Here is a 21,854-nt window from a genome sequence, read left to right as displayed (position 1 = left end):
ACCTGCTGGGAATACAGCTTGTGAATGACTTCCAAAACTGCCTCCCTGTCAGCGGGAGACGTCGGTAAAACAGACTTTTGGAAACGGCGAGGGGAATACGTCTCGAATTCCAATTTGTACCCCTGAAATATTACCTGAAGGATCCAGGGGTCTACTTGCGAGTGAGCCCACTGCGCACTGAAATTCATTGAGAACGGGCCCCCACCGTGCCTGAACTTGTAAAGCCCTAGCGTCATACTGAGAGCTTGGCAGAGGCGGAAAAGGGTTTCTGTTCCTGGGAACTGGCTGATCTCTGCAGCCATTTTCCTCTCCCTCTGTCACGAGCAGAAAAAAGGAACCCTTTTGTCCGCTTGCCAACCAGGACTGCGCCTGATAATACGGCGTCTTATTTTGAGAGGCGACCTGGGGTACATCCCCTTTTTTAAGGCAATACTTCCAAATGCCGTTTGGAATCCGCATCACCTGACCACTTTACTGGTATAATTGGACAAAGCACTTATACTTGATGCCAGTCGGCAAATATTCCGCTGTGCATCATGCATATATAGAAATGCATCTTTTAATTGCTCTATAGGCAATAATATACTGTCCTTATCTAGGATATCAAATTTCCAGTCAGGGAATCCGACCACGCCAACCCAGAACTGCACCTCCAGGCTGAGGCGATTGCTGGTCGCAGTATAACACCAGTATGTGTGTAAATACATTTTAGGATACCCTCCTGCTTTCTATCAGCAGGATCCCTAAGGGCGGCCATCTCAAGAGAGGGTAGAGCCCTTGTTCTTACAAGCGTGTGAGCGCCTTATCCCTCCTAGGGGGTGTTTCCCAACGCACCCTAACCTCTGGCGGGAAAAGGTATACTGCCAATAACTTTTTAGAAATTATCAATTGTTATCGGGGGGAAACCCACGCATCATCACACACCTCATTTTATTTCTCAGATTCAGGAAAACTACAGGAAGTTTTTCCTCACCAAACATAATACCCCTTTTTTTGGTGGTATTTATATTATCAGAAGAGTGTAAACTTTTCCCATTGCCTCAATCATGCAATGTGTGGCCCTATTGGAAATCACGGTTGTCTCTTCACCGTCGACACAGGAGTCAGTATCCGTGTCGGCGTCTGTATCTGAGGTAACGGGCGCTTTAGAGCCCCTGTATGAGACGTCTGGACATGCACAAGCTGAGTAGCCGGCTGTCTCATGTCAACCACTGTCTTTTATACAAAGCTGACACTGTCACGCAATTTCAACAGTACATCCACTCAGGTGTCGACCCCCCAGGGGGTGACAACACTATTACAGACACTCTACTCCGTCTCCTCATCATTTTTCTCCTCATACATGTCGACACAAACGTACCGACACACAGCACACACACAGGGAATGCTCTGATAGAGGACAGGACCCCACTAGCCCTTTGGGGAGACAGAGGGAGAGTTTGCCAGCACACACCAGAGCGCTATATATATATATATATATATATATATAACAGGGATAACCTTATATAAGTGTTTTTCCCTTTATAGCTGCTGTATTGTTTATACTGCGCCTAATTTGTGCCCCCCTCTCTTTTTTAACCCCTTTCTGTAGTGTAGTGACTGCAGGGGAGAGCCAGGGAGCTTCCCTCCAACTGAGCTGTGAGGGAAAATGGCGCCAGTGTGCTGAGGAGATAGGCTCCGCCCCTTTCTCGGCGTCCTTATCATCCGTTTTCTTGTATGTTTTGGCAGGGGTTAAATGCATCCATATAGCCCAGGAGTTATATGTGATGCATTTATTTTAGCCATAAAAGGTTTATCGATTTATTGCGTCTCAGGGCGCTGCCCCCCCAGCGCCCTGCACCCTCAGTGACCGGAGTGTGAAGTGTGCTGAGAGCAATGGCGCACAGCTGCGGTGCTGTGCGCCTACCTTTATCTGAAGACAGGAAAGTCTTCTGCCGCCGATTTTTCCGGACCTCTTCGCTCTTCTGGCTCTGTAAGGGGGCCGGCGGCGCGGCTCCGGTGACCCATCCAGGCTGAACCTGTGATCGTCCCTCTGGAGCTAATGTCCAGTAGCCTAAGAAGCCCAATCCACTCTGCACGCAGGTGAGTTCGCTTCTTCTCCCCTTAGTCCCTCGATGCAGTGAGCCTGTTGCCAGCAGGTCTCACTGAAAATAATAAACCTAAACTAAAACTTTCACAAAGAGCTCAGGAGAGCCCCTAGTGTGCACCCTTCTCGTCGGGCACAGAAAATCTAACTGAGGCTTGGAGGAGGGTCATAGGGGGAGGAGCCAGTGCACACCAGGTGATCCTAAAGCTTTCTTTAGATGTGCCCTGTCTCCTGCGGAGCCGCTATTCCCCATGGTCCTTACGGAGTTCCCAGCATCCACTAGGACGTCAGAGAAATAAGAATTTACTCACCGGTAATTCTATTTCTCGTAGTCCGTAGTGGATGCTGGGGACTCCGTAAGGACCATGGGGAATAGACGGGCTCCGCAGGAGACTGGGCACTCTAAAGAAAGATTCAGTACTATCTGGTGTGCACTGGCTCCTCCCTCTATGCCCCTCCTCCAGACCTCAGTTAAGGAAAACTGTGCCCGGAAGAGCTGACATTACAAGGAAAGGATTTTGGAATCCAGGGTAAGACTCATACCAGCCACACCAATCACACTGTACAACTTGTGATAAACTTACCCAGTTAACAGTATTAACAACAACTGAGCATCACTCAACCGATGCTACATAACCATTACACTTTGTTAAGCAATAACTATATACACGTATTGCAGAAAGTCCGCACTTGGGACGGGCGCCCAGCATCCACTACGGACTACGAGAAATAGAATTACCGGTGAGTAAATTCTTATTTTCTCTAACGTCCTAGTGGATGCTGGGGACTCCGTAAGGACCATGGGGATTATACCAAAGCTCCCAAACGGGCGGGAGAGTGCGGATGACTCTGCAGCACCGAATGGGCAAACACCAGGTCCTCCTCAGCCAGGGTATCAAACTTGTAGAATTTTGCAAATGTGTTTGAACCCGACCAAGTAGCCGCTCGGCAAAGCTGTAATGCCGAGACCCCTCGGGCAGCCGCCCAAGAAGAGCCCACCTTCCTTGTGGAATGGGCTTTCACCGATTTTGGATGCGGCAATCCAGCCGCAGAATGAGCCTGCTGAATCGTGTTACAGATCCAGCGAGCAATAGCTTGCTTTGAAGCAGGAGCACCCAGCTTGTTGGATGCATACAGGATAAACAGCGAGTCAGTTTTCCTGACTCCAGCCGTCCTGGCAACATAGATCTTCAAAGCCCTGACTACATCAAGCAACTTGGAATCCTCCAAGTCACGAGTAGCCGCAGGCACCACAATGGGTTGGTTCAAATGAAAAGATGACACCACCTTTGGCAGAAACTGCGGACGAGTCCGTAATTCTGCCCTATCCATATGGAAAACCAGATAGGGGCTTTTACATGACAAAGCCGCCAATTCTGACACACGCCTAGCTGAGGCTAAGGCCAACAGCATGACCACTTTCCACTTGAGATACTTTAGCTCCGCTGTCTTAAGTGGCTCAAACCAGTGGGATTTCAGGAAACCCAACAACACGTTAAGATCCCAAGGTGCCACTGGTGGCACAAAAGGAGGCTGAATATGCAGCACTCCCTTAACAAACGTCTGAACCTCAGGCAGTGAAGCCAGTTCTTTTTGAAAGAAAATGGATAGGGCCGAAATCTGGACCTTTATGGACCCTAATTTTAGGCCCATAGTCACACCTGACTGTAGGAAGTGCAGGAATCGACCCAGCTGGAATTCCTCTGTAGGGGCCTTCCTGGCCTCACACCAAGCAACATATTTTCGCCATATACGGTGATAATGTTTTGCTGTCACGTCCTTCCTAGCCTTTATCAGCGTAGGAATAACTGCATCTGGAATGCCCTTTTCTGCTAGGATCCGGCGTTCAACCGCCATTCCGTCAAACGCAGCTGCGGTAAGTCTTGGAACAGACAGGGCCCCTGTTGCAACAGGTCCTGTCTGAGAGGCAGAGGCCATGGGTCCTCTGTGAGCATATCTTGCAGTTCCGGGTACCAAGTCCTTCTTGGCCAATCCGGAACAATGAGTATTGTTCTCACTCCTCTTTTTCTTACGATTCTCAGTACCCTGGGTATGAGAGGAAGAGGAGGAAACACATAGACCGACTGGAATACCCACGGTGTCACCAGTGCGTCCACAGCTATCGCCTGAGGGTCCCTTGACCTGGCGCAATACCTCTTTAATTTATTGTTGAGGCGGGACGCCATCATGTCCACCTGTGGCCGTTCCCATTGATTTACAATCTGCGTGAAGACTTCTTGATGAAGTCCCCACTCTCCCGGGTGGAGGTTGTGTCTGCTGAGGAAGTCTGCTTCCCAGTTGTCCACTCCCGGAATGAACACTGCTGACAGTGCTTGCACGTGATTCTCCGCCCAACGAAGAATCCTGGTGGCTTCCGCCATTGCCACCCTGCTTCTTGTGCCGCCCTGGCGGTTTACATGAGCGACTGCCGTGATGTTGTCTGACTGAATCAGCACTGGTTGGCCTTGAAGCAGAGGCTCCGCTTGACTCAGGGCGTTGTATATGGCCCGTAGCTCCAGGATATTTATGTGCAGACAAGTCTCCTGACTTGACCACAGCCCTCGGAAGTTTCTTCCTTGAGTGACTGCCCCCCACCCTCGGAGGCTTGCATCCGTGGTCACCAGGACCCAGTCCTGTATGCCGAATCTGCGGCCCTCGAGGAGGTGAGCACCTTGTAGCCACCACAGAAGAGACACCCTGGCCCTGGGGGACAGGGTGATCATCCGATGCATCTGAAGATGCGATCCGGACCACTTGTCCAGCAGATCCCACTGAAAGATCCTCGCATGGAACCTGCCGAAGGGAATGGCTTCGTATGACGCCACCATCTTTCCCAGGACTCGTGTGCAGTGATGCACCGACACCTGTTTTGGCTTTAGGAGGTCTCTGACCAGAGTCACGAGCTCCTGAGCCTTCTCCTCCGGGAGAAACACCTTCTTCTGGTCTGTGTCCAGAATCATGCCCAGGAAGGGCAGACGCGTCGCAGGAATCAGCTGCGACTTTGGAATGTTCAGAATCCAGCCGTGCTGACGCAACACTTCCTGAGAGTGTGCTACGCTGATCAGCAACTGCTCCCTGGACCTCGCCTTTATGAGGAGATCGTCCAAGTATGGGATAATTGTAACCCCTTGCTTCCGAAGGAGCACCATCATTTCCGCCATCACCTTGGTAAAAACTCTCGGCGCCGTGGACAGGCCAAACGGCAACGTCTGGAATTGGTAATGACAGTCCCGTAGCACAAACCTGAGGGACTCCTGATGAGGCGGATAAATGGGGACATGCAAGTAAGCATCCTTGATGTCCAGAGACACCATAAAATCCCCCTCTTCCAGGCTTGCAATGACCGCTCTGAGCGATTCCATTTTGAACTTGAATTTCTTCAGATAAATGTTCATGGATTTTAAATTTAAAATGGGTCTGACCGAACCGTCCGGTTTCGGTACCACAAACATAGTGGAATAGTAGCTCCTTCCCCGTTGAAGGGGGGGAACCTCTACCACCACCTGCTGGAGAAAAAGTTTGTGAATTGCCGCCAACACTATCTCCCTTTCCATGGGGGAAGTTGGTAAGGCCGATTTTAGGTAACGGTGAGGGGGCATCACCTCGAATTCCAGCTTGTATCCCTGAGACACAATTTGTATAGCCCAAGGATCCACCTGTGAGCGAACCCACTGGTGGCTGAAATGTCGGAGACGCGCCCCCACGGCTCCGCCTGTGGAGCCCCAGCGTCATGCGGTGGATTTAGTGGAAGCCGGGGAAGACTTTTGTTCCTGGGAACTAGCTGCATGGTGCAGCATTTTTCCTCTACCCCTGCCTCTGGCAAGAAAGGACGCACCTCTGACCACCTTGCTCTTCTGAGAACGAAAGGACTGCATTTGGTAATACGGTGCTTTCTTAGGTTGTGGAGGGACATAAGGCAAGAAATTTGACTTCCCAGCCGTAGCTGTGGAAACTAGGTCCGAGAGACCGTCCCCAAAGAATTCCTCACCCTTATAAGGTAAAACCTCCATGTGTTTTTAAGAGTCGGTATCCCCTGTCCATTGCAGAGTCCATAAGACCCTTCTGGCAGAAATGGACATTGCGTTTACTCTAGAGCCCAGCAGGCAAATGTCCCTCTGGGCATCCCGCATATATAGGACCGCGTCCTTGATATGTGCCAGGGTCAGTAGAACAGTGTCCCTGTCCAGGGTATCTATCTCCTCAGACAGAGTATCCGTCCATGCAGCTACCGCACTACACATCCAGGCCGAAGCAATTGCTGGCCTCAGCAGTGTGCCAGAATGTGTATAAACAGACTTCAGGATAGCTTCCTGCTTTCTATCCGCAGGATCCTTTAGGGCGGCCGTATCCTGAGACGGCAGGGCCACCTTCTTAGACAAGCGTGTCAACGCCTTGTCTACCCTAGGGGAGGATTCCCAGCGTTAACTGTCCGTTGGCGGGAAAGGATACGCCATAAGTAATCTCTTGGAAATTATCACCTTCCTGTCAGGGGAATCCCACCCTTTTTCACATAATTCATGTGAAGGGGGAAAAGTCACTACATGCTTTTTCTCCCCATACATATAAATCCTCTTGTCAGGGACAGGATTTTCCTCAGAAATGTGTAGTACATCCTTCATTGCTACAATCATGTAGCGGATGGCTTTAATCATTTTAGGCTGCAACTTTGCCTCATCGTCATCGACACTGGAGTCAGATTCCGTGTCGACATCTGTGTCAACTATCTGGGATAGTGTGCGCTTTTGAGACCCTGACGGCCTCTGCGCTGTAGGACCAGGCATGGGTTGAGACCCTGACTGTCCCAAGGTTACAGTTTTATCCAATCTGTTATGCAAGGAGTTTACATTATCATTTAACACCTTCCACATATCCATCCAATCAGGTGTCGGCAGCGACACCACACTCAGCTGCACTTGTTCTGTCTCCACGTATCCTTCCTCATCAAAAATGTCGACACAGGCGTACCGACACACAGCACACACACAGGGAATGCTCTGACTGAGGTCAGGACCCCACAAAGGCTTTTGGGGAGACAGAGAGAGAGTATGCCAGCACACACCCCAGCGCTATATAACCCAGGGATTACACTGTACCTTAGTGTTTACCCCGTAGCTGCTGTTAAATATATCTCTGCGCCTAAATTTATGTGCCCCCCCTCTCTTTTTTACCCTCTATTGCACCTGTACACTGCAGGGGAGAGCCTGGGGAGCGTCCTTCCAGCGGAGCTGTGAAGAGAAAATGGCGCTGGTGTGCTGAGGAAGAAGGCCCCGCCCCCTCAGCGGCGGGCTTCTGTCCCGCTTTAATGTGTAAAAAATGGCGGGGGCTCGGGCATATATACAGTCCCAGACTGTATATATGTCTATTTTTGCCAAAAAGGTAATTAATTGCTGCCCAGGGCGCCCCCCCCTGCGCCCTGCACCCTACAGTGACCGGAGTGTGCGGGGTGCTGTGGGAGCAATGGCGCACAGCTGCAGTGCTGTGTGCTACCTTAAGTGAAGACAGGAGTCTTCAGCCGCCGATTTCGATGTCTTCATGCTTCTGCTGCTTCTGTACTTCTGGCTCTGCGAGGGGGACGACGGCGCGGCTCCGGGAACGGACAATCAAGGTTAGGTACCTGTGTTCGATCCCTCTGGAGCTAATGGTGTCCAGTAGCCTAAGAAGCGCTACCTAGCTGCCGTGAGTAGGTTTGCTTCTCTCCCCTCAGTCCCTCGTAGCAGAGAGTCTGTTGCCAGCAGAAGCTCTCTGAAAATAAAAAACCTGACAAAATACTTTCTTTACTAGCAAGCTCAGGAGAGCCCACTAGGAGCACCCAGCTCTGGCCGGGCACAGATTCTAACTGAGATCTGGAGGAGGGGCATAGAGGGAGGAGCCAGTGCACACCAGATAGTACCGAATCTTTTTTTTTTTTTTTTAGAGTGCCCAGTCTCCTGCGGAGCCCATCTATTCCCCATGGTCCTTACGGAGTCCCCAGCATCCACTAGGACGTTAGAGAAAAACAGCTTAATGCGTCAGTTAAATTACAGACACTGACTCATCTGGAAACTCCCAATAACTTTAGTAACTACACAACAGGTAGACAAAGCATTAGGTATATAATGGAATAAGAGTGATGTCTCAGCACATCTGATGCCTGAGGTGGGTATGAGCAGATCAGCCGGCTGGCAAACATCACCAGAAAGGGAGGAGACCAATGTTACCCAGCTAGCTCCGACACCGCACTAATAGAATGAGGTACACAGTATACAACCGTACAGCAAAGAAATGGAGCAAGAAAGGATAACAAATGGCACACAGATCACTGAAAAAGGCAACAGTAGGGGACATAAAGCATGTTAATAATACAAGAGTGAAGGAGGTACAACCCTAATGGCCACATTCCTGTATTTGCTGCACCACCACAAACAGGATACCATCTACTTTAAACGGAATGTAGTTATGAGCGGCAGTCAGGAGACCGCCGACTAAAAACCATCTCATCTGGCTACTGTAGAGAAGTGTTTACCAACATGCGGGTTAGGGATCACTAACTGGTGTCCCATATAGTGTTTTTGGAGTTCGTAGTTATAAAAAATAAATTACATCTTATTGGGAACTGACAATTCATGAGTGATCCTAAAATAAGGTCATGACAACAGTGGCACAGAGACATGTGGGGTGCCAGCTATAGAAGAAAATACATGTCACCTGTGGCCCTGGGCCATTGCACAGTTATGGGACTTTCCGGTCACTTGTGATATACAGTAAGAGAAGCAGTCTGGGTGCCGGTACTGCAGCATATATGCTCCTAGCAAATGTTCTATAATAGAGAGCAGATGACTCACCCATATTAATATGACATGGAAGTTATTCTATTTTCACACACACATAGCTAGAAGAGCGCTCATAATGTAGTAAGTACACCCTCTTAAAATAAGAATATACTTTCCGATAATTCTATTTCTCATAGTCCGTAGTGGATGCTGGGGACTCCGAAAGGACCATGGGGAATAGCGGCTCCGCAGGAGACTGGGCACAAAGTAAAAGCTTTAGGACTAGCTGGTGTGCACTGGCTCCTCCCCCTATGACCCTCCTCCAAGCCTCAGTTAGGATACTGTGCCCGGACGAGCGTACACAATAAGGAAGGATTTTGAATCCCGGGTAAGACTCATACCAGCCACACCAATCACACCGTACAACTTGTGATCTGAACCCAGTTAACAGCATGATAACAGAAGGAGCCTCTGAAAAGATGGCTCACAACAACAATAACCCGATTTTTGTAACAATAACTATGTACAAGTAATGCAGACAATCCGCACTTGGGATGGGCGCCCAGCATCCACTACGGACTATGAGAAATAGAATTATCGGTAAGTAAATTCTTATTTTCTCTAACGTCCTAGTGGATGCTGGGGACTCCGAAAGGACCATGGGGATTATACCAAAGCTCCCAAACGGGCGGGAGAGTGCGGATGACTCTGCAGCACCGAATGAGAGAACTCCAGGTCCTCCTCAGCCAGGGTATCAAATTTGTAGAATTTAGCAAACGTGTTTGCCCCTGACCAAGTAGCTGCTCGGCAAAGTTGTAAAGCCGAGACCCCTCGGGCAGCCGCCCAAGATGAGCCCACTTTCCGTGTGGAATGGGCTTTTACAGATTTTGGCTGTGGCAGGCCTGCCACAGAATGTGCAAGCTGAATTGTACTACAAATCCAACGAGCAATCGTCTGCTTAGAAGCAGGAGCACCCAGCTTGCGGGGTGCATACAGGATAAACAGCGAATCAGATTTTCTGACTCCAGCCGTCCTGGAAACATATTTTCAGGGCCCTGACTACGTCCAGCAACTTGGAATCCTCCAAGTCCCTAGTAGCCGCAGGCACCACAATAGGCTGGTTTAAGTGAAATGCTGAAACCACCTTAGGAAGAAATTGAGGACGAGTCCTCAATTCTGCCCTGTCCGTATGAAAAATTAGGTAAGGGCTTTTATAGGATAAAGCCGCCAATTCTGAGACACGCCTGGCTGAAGCCAGGGCTAACAGCATTACCACTTTCCATGAGATATTTTAAGTCCACAGTGGTGAGTGGTTCAAACCAATGTGATTTTAGGAATCCCAAAACTACATTGAGATCCCAAGGTGCCACTGGAGGCACAAAAGGAGGCTGTATATGCAGTACTCCCTTGACAAACGTCTGAACTTCAGGAACAGAAGCTAGTTCTTTTTGGAAGAATATTGACAGGGCCGAAATTTGAACCTTAATGGACCCTAATTTGAGGCCCATAGACAGTCCTGTTTGCAGGAAATGCAGGAAACGACCCAGTTGAAATTCCTCTGTAGGGGCCTTCCTGGCCTCGCACCACGCAACATATTTACGCCAAATACGGTGATAATGTTGTATGGTTACATCCTTCCTGGCTTTGATCAGGGTAGGGATGACTTCATCCGGAATGCCTTTTTCCTTCAGGATCCGGCGTTCAACCGCCATGCCGTCAAACGCAGCCGCGGTAAGTCTTGGAACAGACATGGTCCCTGCTGGAGCAGGTCCCTTCTTAGAGGTAGAGGCCACGGGTCTTCCGTGAGCATCTCTTGAATTTCCGGGTACCAAGTCCTTCTTGGCCAATCCGGAGCCACGAGTATAGTCTTTACTCCTCTCCTTCTTATGATTCTCAGTACTTTTGGTATGAGAGGAAGAGGAGGGAACACATACACTGACTGGTACACCCACGGTGTTACCAGAGCGTCCACAGCTATTGCCTGAGGGTCCCTTGACCTGGCGCAATATCTGTCCAGTTTTTTGTTGAGGCGGGACGCCATCATCCACCTTTGGTTTTTCCCAACGGTTCACAATCATGTGGAAGACTTCTGGGTGAAGTCCCCACTCCCCCGGGTGAAGATAGTGTCTGCTGAGGAAGTCTGCTTCCCAGTTGTCCACTCCCGGAATGAACACTGCTGACAGTGCTATCACATGATTCTCCGCCCAGCGAAGAATCCTTGCCACTTCCATCATTGCCCTCCTGCTTCTTGTGCCGCCCTGTCTGTTTACGTGGGCGACTGCCGTGATGTTGTCCGACTGGATCAACACCGGCTGACCCTGAAGCAGAGGTCTTGCCTGACTTAGGGCATTGTAAATGGCCCTTAGTTCCAGGATATTTATGTGAAGTGACGTTTCCATGCTTGACCACAAGCCCTGGAAATTTCTTCCCTGTGTGACTGCTCCCCAGCCTCTCAGGCTGGCACCCGTGGTCACCAGGACCCAATCCTGAATGCCGAATCTGCGGCCCTCTAGGAGATGAGCACTCTGTAACCACCACAGGAGAGACACCCTTGTCCTTGGAGACAGGGTTATCCGCTGATGCATTTGAAGATGCGATCCGGACCATTTGTCCAGCAGATCCCACTGAAAAGTTCTTGCGTGGAATCTGCCGAATGGAATCGCTTCGTAAGAAGCCACCATCTTTCCCAGGACCCTTGTGCATTGATGTACTGACACTTGGCCTGGTCTTAGGAGGTTCCTGACTAGGTCGGATAACTCCTTGGCTTTCTCCTCCGGGAGAAACACCTTTTTCTGTACTGTGTCCAGAATCATCCCTAGGAACAGCAGACGTGTCGTCGGAATCAGCTGTGATTTTGGAATATTTAGAATCCATCCGTGCTGTCGTAGTACTACTTGAGATAGTGCTACTCCGACCTCTAACTGTTCTCTGGACCTTGCCCTTATCAGGAGATCGTCCAAGTAAGGGATAATTAAGACGCCTTTTCTTCGAAGAAGAATCATCATTTCGGCCATTACCTTGGTAAAGACCCGGGGTGCCGTGGACAATCCAAACGGCAGCGTCTGAAACTGATAGTGACAGTTCTGTACCACAAACCTGAGGTACCCTTGGTGAGAAGGGCAAATTGGGACATGGAGGTAAGCATCCTTGATGTCCAGAGACACCATATAGTCCCCTTCTTCCAGGTTCGCTATCACTGCTCTGAGTGACTCCATCTTGAACTTGAACCTTTTTATGTAAGTGTTCAAGGATTTCAGATTTAAAATGGGTCTCACCGAGCCGTCCGGCTTCGGTACCACAAACAGCGTGGAATAATACCCCTTTCCCTGTTGTAGGAGGGGTACCTTGATTATCACCTGCTGGGAATACAGCTTGTGAATGGCTTCCAATACCGCCTCCCTGTCGGGGGGAGACGTTGGTAAAGCAGACTTCAGGAACCGGCGAGGGGGAGACGTCTCGAATTCCAATTTGTACCCCTGAGATACTACCTGCAGGATCCAGGGGTCCACTTGCGAGTGTGCCCACTGCGTGCTGAAATTCTTGAGACGGGCCCCCACCGTGCCCGAGTCCGCTTGTAAGGCCCCAGCGTCATGCTGAGGACTTGGCAGAAGCGGGGGAGGGCTTCTGTTCGTGGGAAGAGGCTGTTTGCTGCAGTCTTTTTCCCCTTCCTCTGCCCCGGGGCAGATATGAGTGGCCTTTTGCCCGCTTGCCCTTATGGGGACGAAAGGACTGAGCCTGAAAAGACGGTATCTTTTTCTGCTGCGAGGTGACTTGGGGTAAAAAGGTGGATTTTCCAGCCGTTGCCGTGGCCACCAGGTCCGATAGACCGACCCCAAATAACTCCTCCCCTTTATACGGCAATACTTCCATATGCCGTTTGGAATCCGCATCCCCTGACCACTGTCGCGTCCATAATCCTCTTCTGGCAGAAATGGACATCGCACTTACTCTTGATGCCAGAGTGCAAATATCCCTCTGTGCATCTCGCATATATAGAAATGCATCCTTTAAATGCTCTATAGTCAATAATATATTGTCCCTGTCCAGGGTATCAATATTTTCAGTCAGGGAATCCGACCAAGCCACCCCAGCACTGCACATCCAGGCTGAGGCGATTGCTGGTCGCAGTATAATACCAGTATGTGTGTATATACTTTTAAGGATATTTTCCAGCTTCCTATCAGCTGGTTCCTTGAGGGCGGCCGTATCAGGGGACGGTAACGCCACTTGTTTTGATAAGCGTGTGAGCGCCTTATCTACGCTAGGGGGTGTTTCCCAACGCGCCCTAACCTCTGGTGGGAAAGGGTATAATGCCAATAATTTTTTAGAAATTAGCAGTTTTTTATCGGGGGAAACCCACGCTTCATCACACACCTCATTTAATTCATCTGATTCAGGAAAAACTACGGGTAGTTTTTTCACACCCCACATAATACCCTTTTTTGTGGTACTTGTAGTATCAGAAATGTTCAAAACCTCCTTCATTGCCGTGATCATGTAACGTGTGGCCCTACTGGAAAATACGTTTGTTTCCTCACCGTCGACACTGGAGTCAGTGTCCGTGTCAGTGTCTGTATCGACCTGAGGTAACGGGCGTTTTATAGCCCCTGACGGTGTTTGAGACGCCTGTACAGGTATTAACTGATTTGCCGGCTGTCTCATGTCGTCAACAGTCTTTTGTAAAGTGCCGACACTATCACGTAATTCTTTCCATAAGACCATCCAGTCAGGTGTCGACTCCCTAGGGGGTGACATCACTAACACAGGCAATTGCTCCGCCTCCACACCATTTTCCTCCTCATACATGTCGACACAGCGTACCGACACACAGCACACACACAGGGAATGCTCTGATAGAGGACAGGACCCCACTAGCCCTTTGGGGAGACAGAGGGAGAGTTTGCCAGCACACACCAGAGCGCTATATATTTATACAGGGATAACCTTATATAAGTGTTTTTCCCTAATATAGCTGCTGTATATATTAATATGCCAATTTAGTGCCCCCCCTCTCTTGTTTTACCGTTTCTGTTGTGCAGGACTGCAGGGGAGAGTCAGGGAGCCTTCCTCCAACGGAGCTGTGAGGAAAAAATGGCGCTTGTTGCTGAGGAGATAGGCTCCGCCCCTTTTTCGGCGGCCTTTCTCCCGCTTTTTTGTGGAAAACTGGCAGGGGTTAAATACATCCATATAGCCCAGGAGCTATATGTGATGTATTTTTAGCCATTTAAGGTATTTTCATTGCGTCCCAGGGCGCCCCCCCCAGTGCCCTGCACCCTCAGTGACCGGAGTGTGAAGTGTGCTGAGAGCAATGGCGCACAGCTGCGGTGCTGTGCGCTACCTTATTGAAGACAGGACGTCTTCTGCCGCCGATTTTCCGGACCTCTTCACTCTTCTGGCTCTGTAAGGGGGCCGGCGGCGCGGCTCCGGGACCCATCTATGGCTGGGCCTGTGACCGTCCCTCTGGAGCTAATGCAGTGATCGCGCTGAACAAAAAAAATTGTGGGTCCTAGGGACCCCTCACTATAAAAAATTGGGGTCCTACTCCACCGTTTCTGGGTCCCATCACACTTTATGAGGGATGAGGGAAGGCTGCAGTTGGGACTGTGCGGGGGCCAGGTGGTATTTAGGATAGAGGGGTAAAAAAGCAAGTAGCATTTGGGACAGAAGCAGGGAGAAGTTGGGGCAGAGCTGGGAGTAGAGGGGGGCTGTAAAGGTAGACAGCACTGGGGGTAGGGAGAGGGTAAGTTCAGACAGCAGTTAAAACTGTGTTGGGGTGGCTAGTGGCAGGCAGTGCTGGGATTAGTTAGGGTTTAATTGTAGATAGCAGCTGTGGCAGTACTGGGGGGCAAGGAGGGATTTAGGGCCAGGAAGTACTGGGGGTAGAAAAGAGGCATGGCTAGTTAGCAGCTAGGGCAGTAGTGGGGGCATGGAGGGGGTTAGGGGCTGGTAGTATTGGGGGTATAGAGGGGGCACGAGTAGATAGTTTGGGTGGTACAGGGTGACAAGGAGGGGGTTAGGGGCAGGCAGTACTGGGGGTAGGGATACGGCTTGGGTAGATAGCAGCTGGGGCAGTACTGGAGAGCAAGGGGGGGGGTTAGGGGCAGAAGTACTGGTAGGGAGGGGGCATGGATAGATACTGGGGATAGAAAGGGGTCATGGGTAGATACTGTGGGTAGGGGATAGCTGGGGCTGTACTGGGGGCAAGGAGGGGGTTAGGTGCAGGAAGTGCTGGGGCTAGAGAGATGGCATGGGTAGGTACTGGGGGCAGTGGATAGGTGGGACAGTGCAGTGGGGCAAGGAGGGGGTTAGAGGCAGGAAGTACTGGGGGTAGAATAAGGGTAGATGGCTGCTGGGGCACCGGAGATACGACCTCTACACATGTGTATGGCTGGCAGCTGAGACCGTGGGCGTATATGACCCCTATAGTACTATACACATCTTACCAGGTGCCAAGTGCGGGAAGTAATGCTGAGGAAGTAGCCGCGGCTGTGTGTGGGCACTCTCCAATGATGGCATCCTGGTCAGCGTAGCTGCAGCCAAGGAGAGAATACTGAAGCGCTGGGTTTGTAGGAGGGGCGACAGCTGGTATCTAGGAGGCGATGTCCGGTGCTTGGCAGATGCTCCTTTCGGGACTCGTGAGACGGCTCTGCGTGTGACAGCTCGGCCGGTCTCTGTCACAGGGAGAGGGTGAAGGCTGAAGACAGACATTCTGCTGCCCAGGAGGTACTCTAGCTGCTGCTGCTACGTGGGTTGTTATTGTGAAGCAGTGGGGTCAGGCCACTCTGATGCGGTTGGCTGCTGTCAGTGTATCAGAGCAGACAAGTGGAGCAGGTCAGTGAATTCTTATTGGCTGACAGTGCACACGGGCATCAGCGCGTCATGCAGGACCCGCTCATTTTTTAAAAACTGGGTCAATGCGCTATAACGCGTATTTTGTGATCACTGGAGGGTGTTACAGAGAGAGTGGGAGGAGCAGGAGATAGGGAGGGGAGTAAGAGAGAGAGACCGTGTCAGGGTGAGGGACAGAGAGACAGCGTCAGGGAGAGAGAGACAGCGTCAGGGAGAGAGAGAGGGTCATTTAAGAGGGTGTCAGGGAGAGGTGCATGAGAGAGTATGTCAGGGTGAGAGATGGAGAGAAGCATGAGAGTGTGTCAGGAAGAGAGGGAGAGGCACATGAGAGTGTGTCAGGAAGAGAGGGAGAGGCACATGAGACTGTGTCAGGGAGAGAGGGGGAGGGAAAGCTGCATGAGAGGGATGGAGAGGCACATGAGAGAGAGTCAGAGAGAGGGAGGGAGAGGCACATGAGAGTGTCAGAGAGAGGCACATAAGAGAGTGTCAGAGAGAGGCACATAAGAGAGTGTCAGAGAGAGGCACATGAGAGTGAGGGAGGGAGAGCTGCGTGAGAGAGGGAGAGGCACATGAGAGTGTCAGGGAGAGAGGGAGAGGCACATGAGAGTGTCAGGGAGAGGAAGGGAGAGGCGCATGAGAGAGAGTCAGGGAGAGAGAGGGAGAGGCACATGAAAGAGTGTCAGGGAGAGGCACATGAGAGTGTCAGGGAGAGGAGCAAGACCGTGTATCAGGGAGAAAGGGAGAGGCACATGAGAGAGTGGAGCAAGACAGTGTTAGGGAGAGGCACATGAGTGTCAGCGAGAGGGAGGGAAAGCTGCGTGAGAGAGGGAGAGGCACATGAGAGATTGTCAGGGAGAGACATATGAGAGATTGTCGGGGATAGAGAGGGAGAGGCGCATGAGAGTGTCAGGGAGAGAGAGGGATAGGCACATGAGAGTGTCAGGGAGAGAAGGAGAGGCACATGAGAGTGTCAGCGAGAGGGAGGGAGAGGCACATGAGTGTCGAGGAGAGGCGCATGAAAGAGTGAGAGGGAGAGGCACATGAGAGAGAGAGGGAGGGGCACATGAGAGAGAGAGGGAGAGGCACATGAGAGAGAGGGAGAGGCACATGAGATTGTCAGGGAGAGAGAGGGAGAGAGTCATAGAGAGGGAGAGGCACATGAGTGTCGGAGAGGCGCATGAGAGAGTGAGGGAGAGAGAGGGAGAGGCACATGAGAGAGAGGGAGAGGCACATGAGAGAGAGGGAGAGGCACATGAGAGAGAGAGAGTCAGGGAGAGGCACATGAGAGATTGTCAGGGAGAGAGAGGTGCATGTGAGAGAGTTAAATATAGAGGAACAAGATAGTGTCTGTGTGAGAGAGGGGGGGGCAGCATGAGATACACTACCAACTACAGCAGCTAGCTCAGGCACAGGTCTCTGATGGGGGCGGGCAGTTCATTGCTTTAAGCCCCGCCCCCTAATTACCCGCGAATCGCGGCACGACCTGCATGTACTAGGGGCAGACACTGCAGAGCAGACTGACTGGGCCAGGCTTAGTGCTCGCTCCCTCCCCCCCCCCTCACCCCCTGTGCTACCTACATCCTTCGTGTCTGCCTGCAGCTACCTCGATACACAGGCTGCAGCTACCGCAGTGGTTTAAAGTCAGCATAGTACTTAGATCCTCCTCCTCTCTCTCCCTTCCTCCACGGCCAGAAGTGAAGGAAGGGGAAAGGTAGATTCCTCCGGCCGGACATCTGAGCCTCTCCTCCTCCATCAGCGATGCGGACACCTGCCAGCCCACTATAATGAGTCAGACTGACTCACTACAATACCTTGGTGTCTTGCACAATGCCGCCGGCCGCGGCCACTTAATTAAGGCTAGTTCTGCCCCCTCTGGCTCTGCTGCGGGATCGGAGCTGAGACTTCCGATCGTAGCAGTTAGCCAGAGCGGAGTCAGCGTTCACTACACTACAAACAGCAGCTGTCACTGACTGCTGTGACACCATGATGATTCCTGTCTTATGCGCGCGGAGCAGGCAGACGGTGAGGGGAGGCGGGGCGGCAGAACACACTGCATGGTCTCCTCTCCTTACAAGTTCCTCCCTCTGCTACCGTGGAGATGGAAATGACTGACAGTGCAGGACAGCGCTGCTGGTCAGACTCAGAGCGCGTCCTGAGGGACCCTGCGTTTTTTTATTTTTGAGTCCCCATCATCAATTCTCGGGTAAAATACGCGCCATAGCGCGTTTTTGCGATCACTGTAATGTCCAGTAGCCTAAGAAGCCCAATCCACTCTGCACGCAGGTGAGTTCGCTTCTTCTCCCCTTAGTCCCTCGATGCAGTGAGCCTGTTGCCAGCAGGTCTCACTGAAAATAAAAAAAACCTATTTAAACTTTTACTCTAAGCAGCTCAGGAGAGCCACCTAGATTGCACCCTTCTCGTTCGGGCACAAAATCTTAACTGAGGCTTGGAGGAGGGTCATAGGGGGAGGAGCCAGTGCACACCAGCTAGTCCTAAAGCTTTTACTTTGTGCCCAGTCTCCTGCGGAGCCGCTATTCCCCATGGTCCTTTCGTAGTCCCCAGCATCCACTAGGACGTTAGAGAAACCTTAAATAAGGTGCAAATTACTGCATACAGGCCCTCATTCTGAGTTGATCGCAGCAGCAAGAAAGTTAGCAATTGGGCAAAACCATAAGCACTGCAGGAGGGGTAGATATAACATGTGCAGAGAGAGTTGGATTTGGGTGGGGTGTGTTCAATCTGCAATCTAATTTGCAGTGTAAAAATAAAGCAGCCAGTATTTACCCTGCACAGAAACAAAATAACCCAACCAAAATCTAACTCTCTCTGCACATGTTATATCTGCCTCCCCTGCAGTGCACATGGTTTTGCCCAATTGCTATCAAAAATCCTGCTGCGATCAACTTGGAATTACCCCCCCAAGTCGGATGGCAGCTCACTGTGTTTATAACGTTTGGAGACTTTCTCTGGGATTTTAGGGCCATTCTATGGTGCAGTTCTATTCTACAGATCACTTTTGGAGATCCTTCTAGATGTGGAGTCGGATTTAGATATGCCTATATGGGTTACTGTTTTGTGAGAATATTTAATTAGGGGTCGCTCCCCTTTTGAATAAATATGAATGCTGTCTTATGGTTATACACCATCATGTGTTTGTGTTTATTGTAGATATACTACTGGTGACCATCAGTTTTGGATCCGTGGATTTAAAAGACTGAAAAGTGTCATCAGCCATTTCCTATATGACATGTACGTAGTAATTAGGCGCCTTATGTAAGGGCTAAGAGAGCGCACAGGCGGCAGCACACGAGTCTCCCCTCTATTTATAGGAATTGTTCCCTACCCTGAACATGAGCAGGACAGAAGAGGAGGGCGGCTGCCGTATGGACTAAACACTTTAGCTATGACATCATAAAGAAAATTATACACAAATATTTAGGGTGTCTCACCGGCCGGGTCTCGGGTGTTATGATCCCCACTTGCTCCATCTTCTCATTCAGGCTCGGGCTGGTGCCGGGCAGGTGCGGAATAGTCGGGTCTGAGAGGCTGGTGCGGGACAGAAACGGAATAGGAGGGACTGAGAGTGCGGGGAGATGGGACTTGCCCGGACCTGTCAGTGACACGGCGAGTAGCGGCCTGGCTGGCTGTAATGGATGATATATATATATATAGCACGGTGCTCGCCCTGCAGGTGTGTGCCCGGTCACAGTGATAGGACAGCGGCGGGTACGGTGTGATGGCCGGATGGCGGGTAGATATAGCAACAGTAGCGGCGACGGCAAAACAGCGATCACTAGTCTCAGAGTCAGCGGTGTCTGTGTCTCCGCCTCCCGCAGTATGGAGCCTTATGTCACCGGCGCGCTGCTTGCTGGGAAACCAACACTCCCCCCACCCTCCCTGTACCGCCCGTCACTGCCGGCCGGAGTGTCAGTCAGACCCATGTGACGCACCCGCGCCCTCACCCTGGCAGCACAATCCTCCTGCCCTGGCCACTAGAGAGACACATTGTCTCCATTACCGTGCCGGTGCCGCGTTGGCCTTCGGACAGGAAGCATACACTGGGAACATAGTAAATATGGCAGTAGTAATAATGTGTACTAGTGAGCTGTCCTAACACTACAATCTACATCTCTCGCGTCCGCCAGTACAGCGGCACCATGCACTTTTGTGAAAGTAACATTTCCTCAGAAATGTAGATAACTGTCCTTAATAAGATGGCTGCTGTAAGAGGGACAAGAACTCGGGTAATTGTGCGTCCTCTAGCGTCCACACTTCTACATGATGTCATTGACCAGTTATCTGCTAAACATATCTCCGCTCGGGGTTAGCTGCTGTTGGAACTGTGCAAAGGCCGTTACCATGGACACTGATGGCCGGCAGGCGTGTGGCATGGTGACACATACAGATCTCTGTTTGCACAGGGCGTGTGTTGTCATGGACATGACACACATTGCGTGACTAGGTGGTTCGTGCTTGTAAACACGACACTCAGATGTCACTCTCCATACACATACATACCAACGTCATTCTCTCCAGGAGGAACAAAATTCTCTGCTCCTGGAATTTCCTCTTAATATTACAATTAGTAGTCCTAGTATTCGCACATTTTTGAGGATGACCGAAAGTGATTTTAAAACTAACACTTCTAAAGGTTTTGCAAATTTGACGCCTGAACAATGCATAGCCTTGACATCTTTGAGGAACAATGCTAAAATTGTCATTAGGCCCGCCAATAAAGGCGGAGCTGTAGTCATTCAGAATTTTGTTGACTATGATGCAGAGGTCAGGCGCCAACTTGCGGATCCTGATACATACATCAAATGTGGACATAATCCGATGACCCTTGTTAAAAGAAGGGTTGATTCTCTGGTTGATAGATCGGTAAATCAAGGGTGGCTGACTGAACAGATAACCCTTTTTTTTAAAGTTGAATTCCCAGATCTGCCCTGTGTTATATACACTCCCCAAGGTCCATAAGACTATGGTCAACCCCCCTGGTAGACCTATTATATCTGCCAGGGGGTCCCTCTTACAACCATTAGCGATGTTTGTGGATGTTTTTTTGCAAGAACTAATACCATTCATTCCTAGTTATCTTAAGGATACGGGGGACTTTTTGACCAAAATCTTGGATCTGGGGGAGGATAAGGAGGAACTCAATGTATCGTCTCTTTATACCACATCCCTCATAATTTGGGCCTGGAGGCAGTCAGGAAATTGCTGGTCTCATCTGGGACGGCCACCATTCCGATTGAGTGTATTTTGGCATTTCTAGAGTTAATCTTGACCAATAACCATTTTATGTATCAAGGAGAGTATTATATGCAATGTTCGGGGACAGCCATGGGCTCTAATGTGGCCCCCGTGTATGCAGGCATATTCATGCATGAGTACGAGACAACCAACATTATGCCTACATACGGTAGTAAGATTGTTTACTATAAACACTTTATAGATGACGTCTTTATGCTGTGGGACGGCACCGAAGTAGAGTTTAATTGTATGTTGGAGTATTTGAACAACCTAGACTCCACTGCGCGCTTCACGGGACATTCCAATACAATGTCCATAAATTTTTTGGATCTAACTATTTTCCGTAATGGTACCAGATTGGGCACGACTTTATTTAGAAAAGAGACAGATCGTAACACGATCTTACATGCTATGAGTAACCATCCACCATCTTTGAGGTCCAGCCTACCTATTTCGCAGTTTATGCGAGTGTCGAGGAATAATACAGATCCAGACACTGCTGAAACACAGATTCTGTAAATGAAAACCCGTTTCCTCGAGAGGGGGTACAGAATGAGCACAGTTTACACCTGCCTGGATAAGGCGCGCTCCAGGCTTGTTGAGGCGAAACCAATGACGGATGATATATGTTACACAGTTTGATGCAAAATCACCCGCCATTAGAGCTTCTTTAAGGAGACACTGGGCGATATTGAATTCGGATCCAAATTCAAAAATATGTTTGAACATCCTCCTATGATGGCCTACAGACGTGGGCGTAATTTGAAGCAATTGTTGATGCATCCGGCTAGACAAACTGCCTGTGGTGATAGCAACTGGTTAAGAACGCAGAAGAAAGGCTGTGTCAAATGCCTAGGTTGTGTGACATGTCGCTCTATGTTGGTTGGTGATAAGTTTCCACATCCCTCGAGTGGAAA

At 50.3% G+C, this 21,854-nt stretch overlaps 1 protein-coding gene across 1 annotated transcript in view; it reads right to left on the bottom strand.

Moving 5' to 3' along the window:
- The window catches only part of RIOK3 (RIO kinase 3), a 40,339-nt gene extending 20,741 nt beyond the window's left edge, over positions 1-19,598 (bottom strand). The window contains exon 1 of the mRNA XM_063923593.1: positions 19,134-19,598. Coding sequence (XP_063779663.1) covers positions 19,134-19,172 — 39 coding nt within the window. The 5' untranslated portion in view covers positions 19,173-19,598. The remainder of the gene's footprint in view (positions 1-19,133) is intronic.
- Positions 19,599-21,854: the final 2,256 nt, after the last annotated feature.

The sequence above is a fragment of the Pseudophryne corroboree genome, chromosome 5 (genome assembly GCF_028390025.1).
Source record: "Pseudophryne corroboree isolate aPseCor3 chromosome 5, aPseCor3.hap2, whole genome shotgun sequence".
In the NCBI taxonomy this organism is placed as follows: Eukaryota; Metazoa; Chordata; class Amphibia; order Anura; family Myobatrachidae; genus Pseudophryne; species Pseudophryne corroboree.
This window is presented reverse-complemented; position numbering and strand designations above follow the sequence as displayed.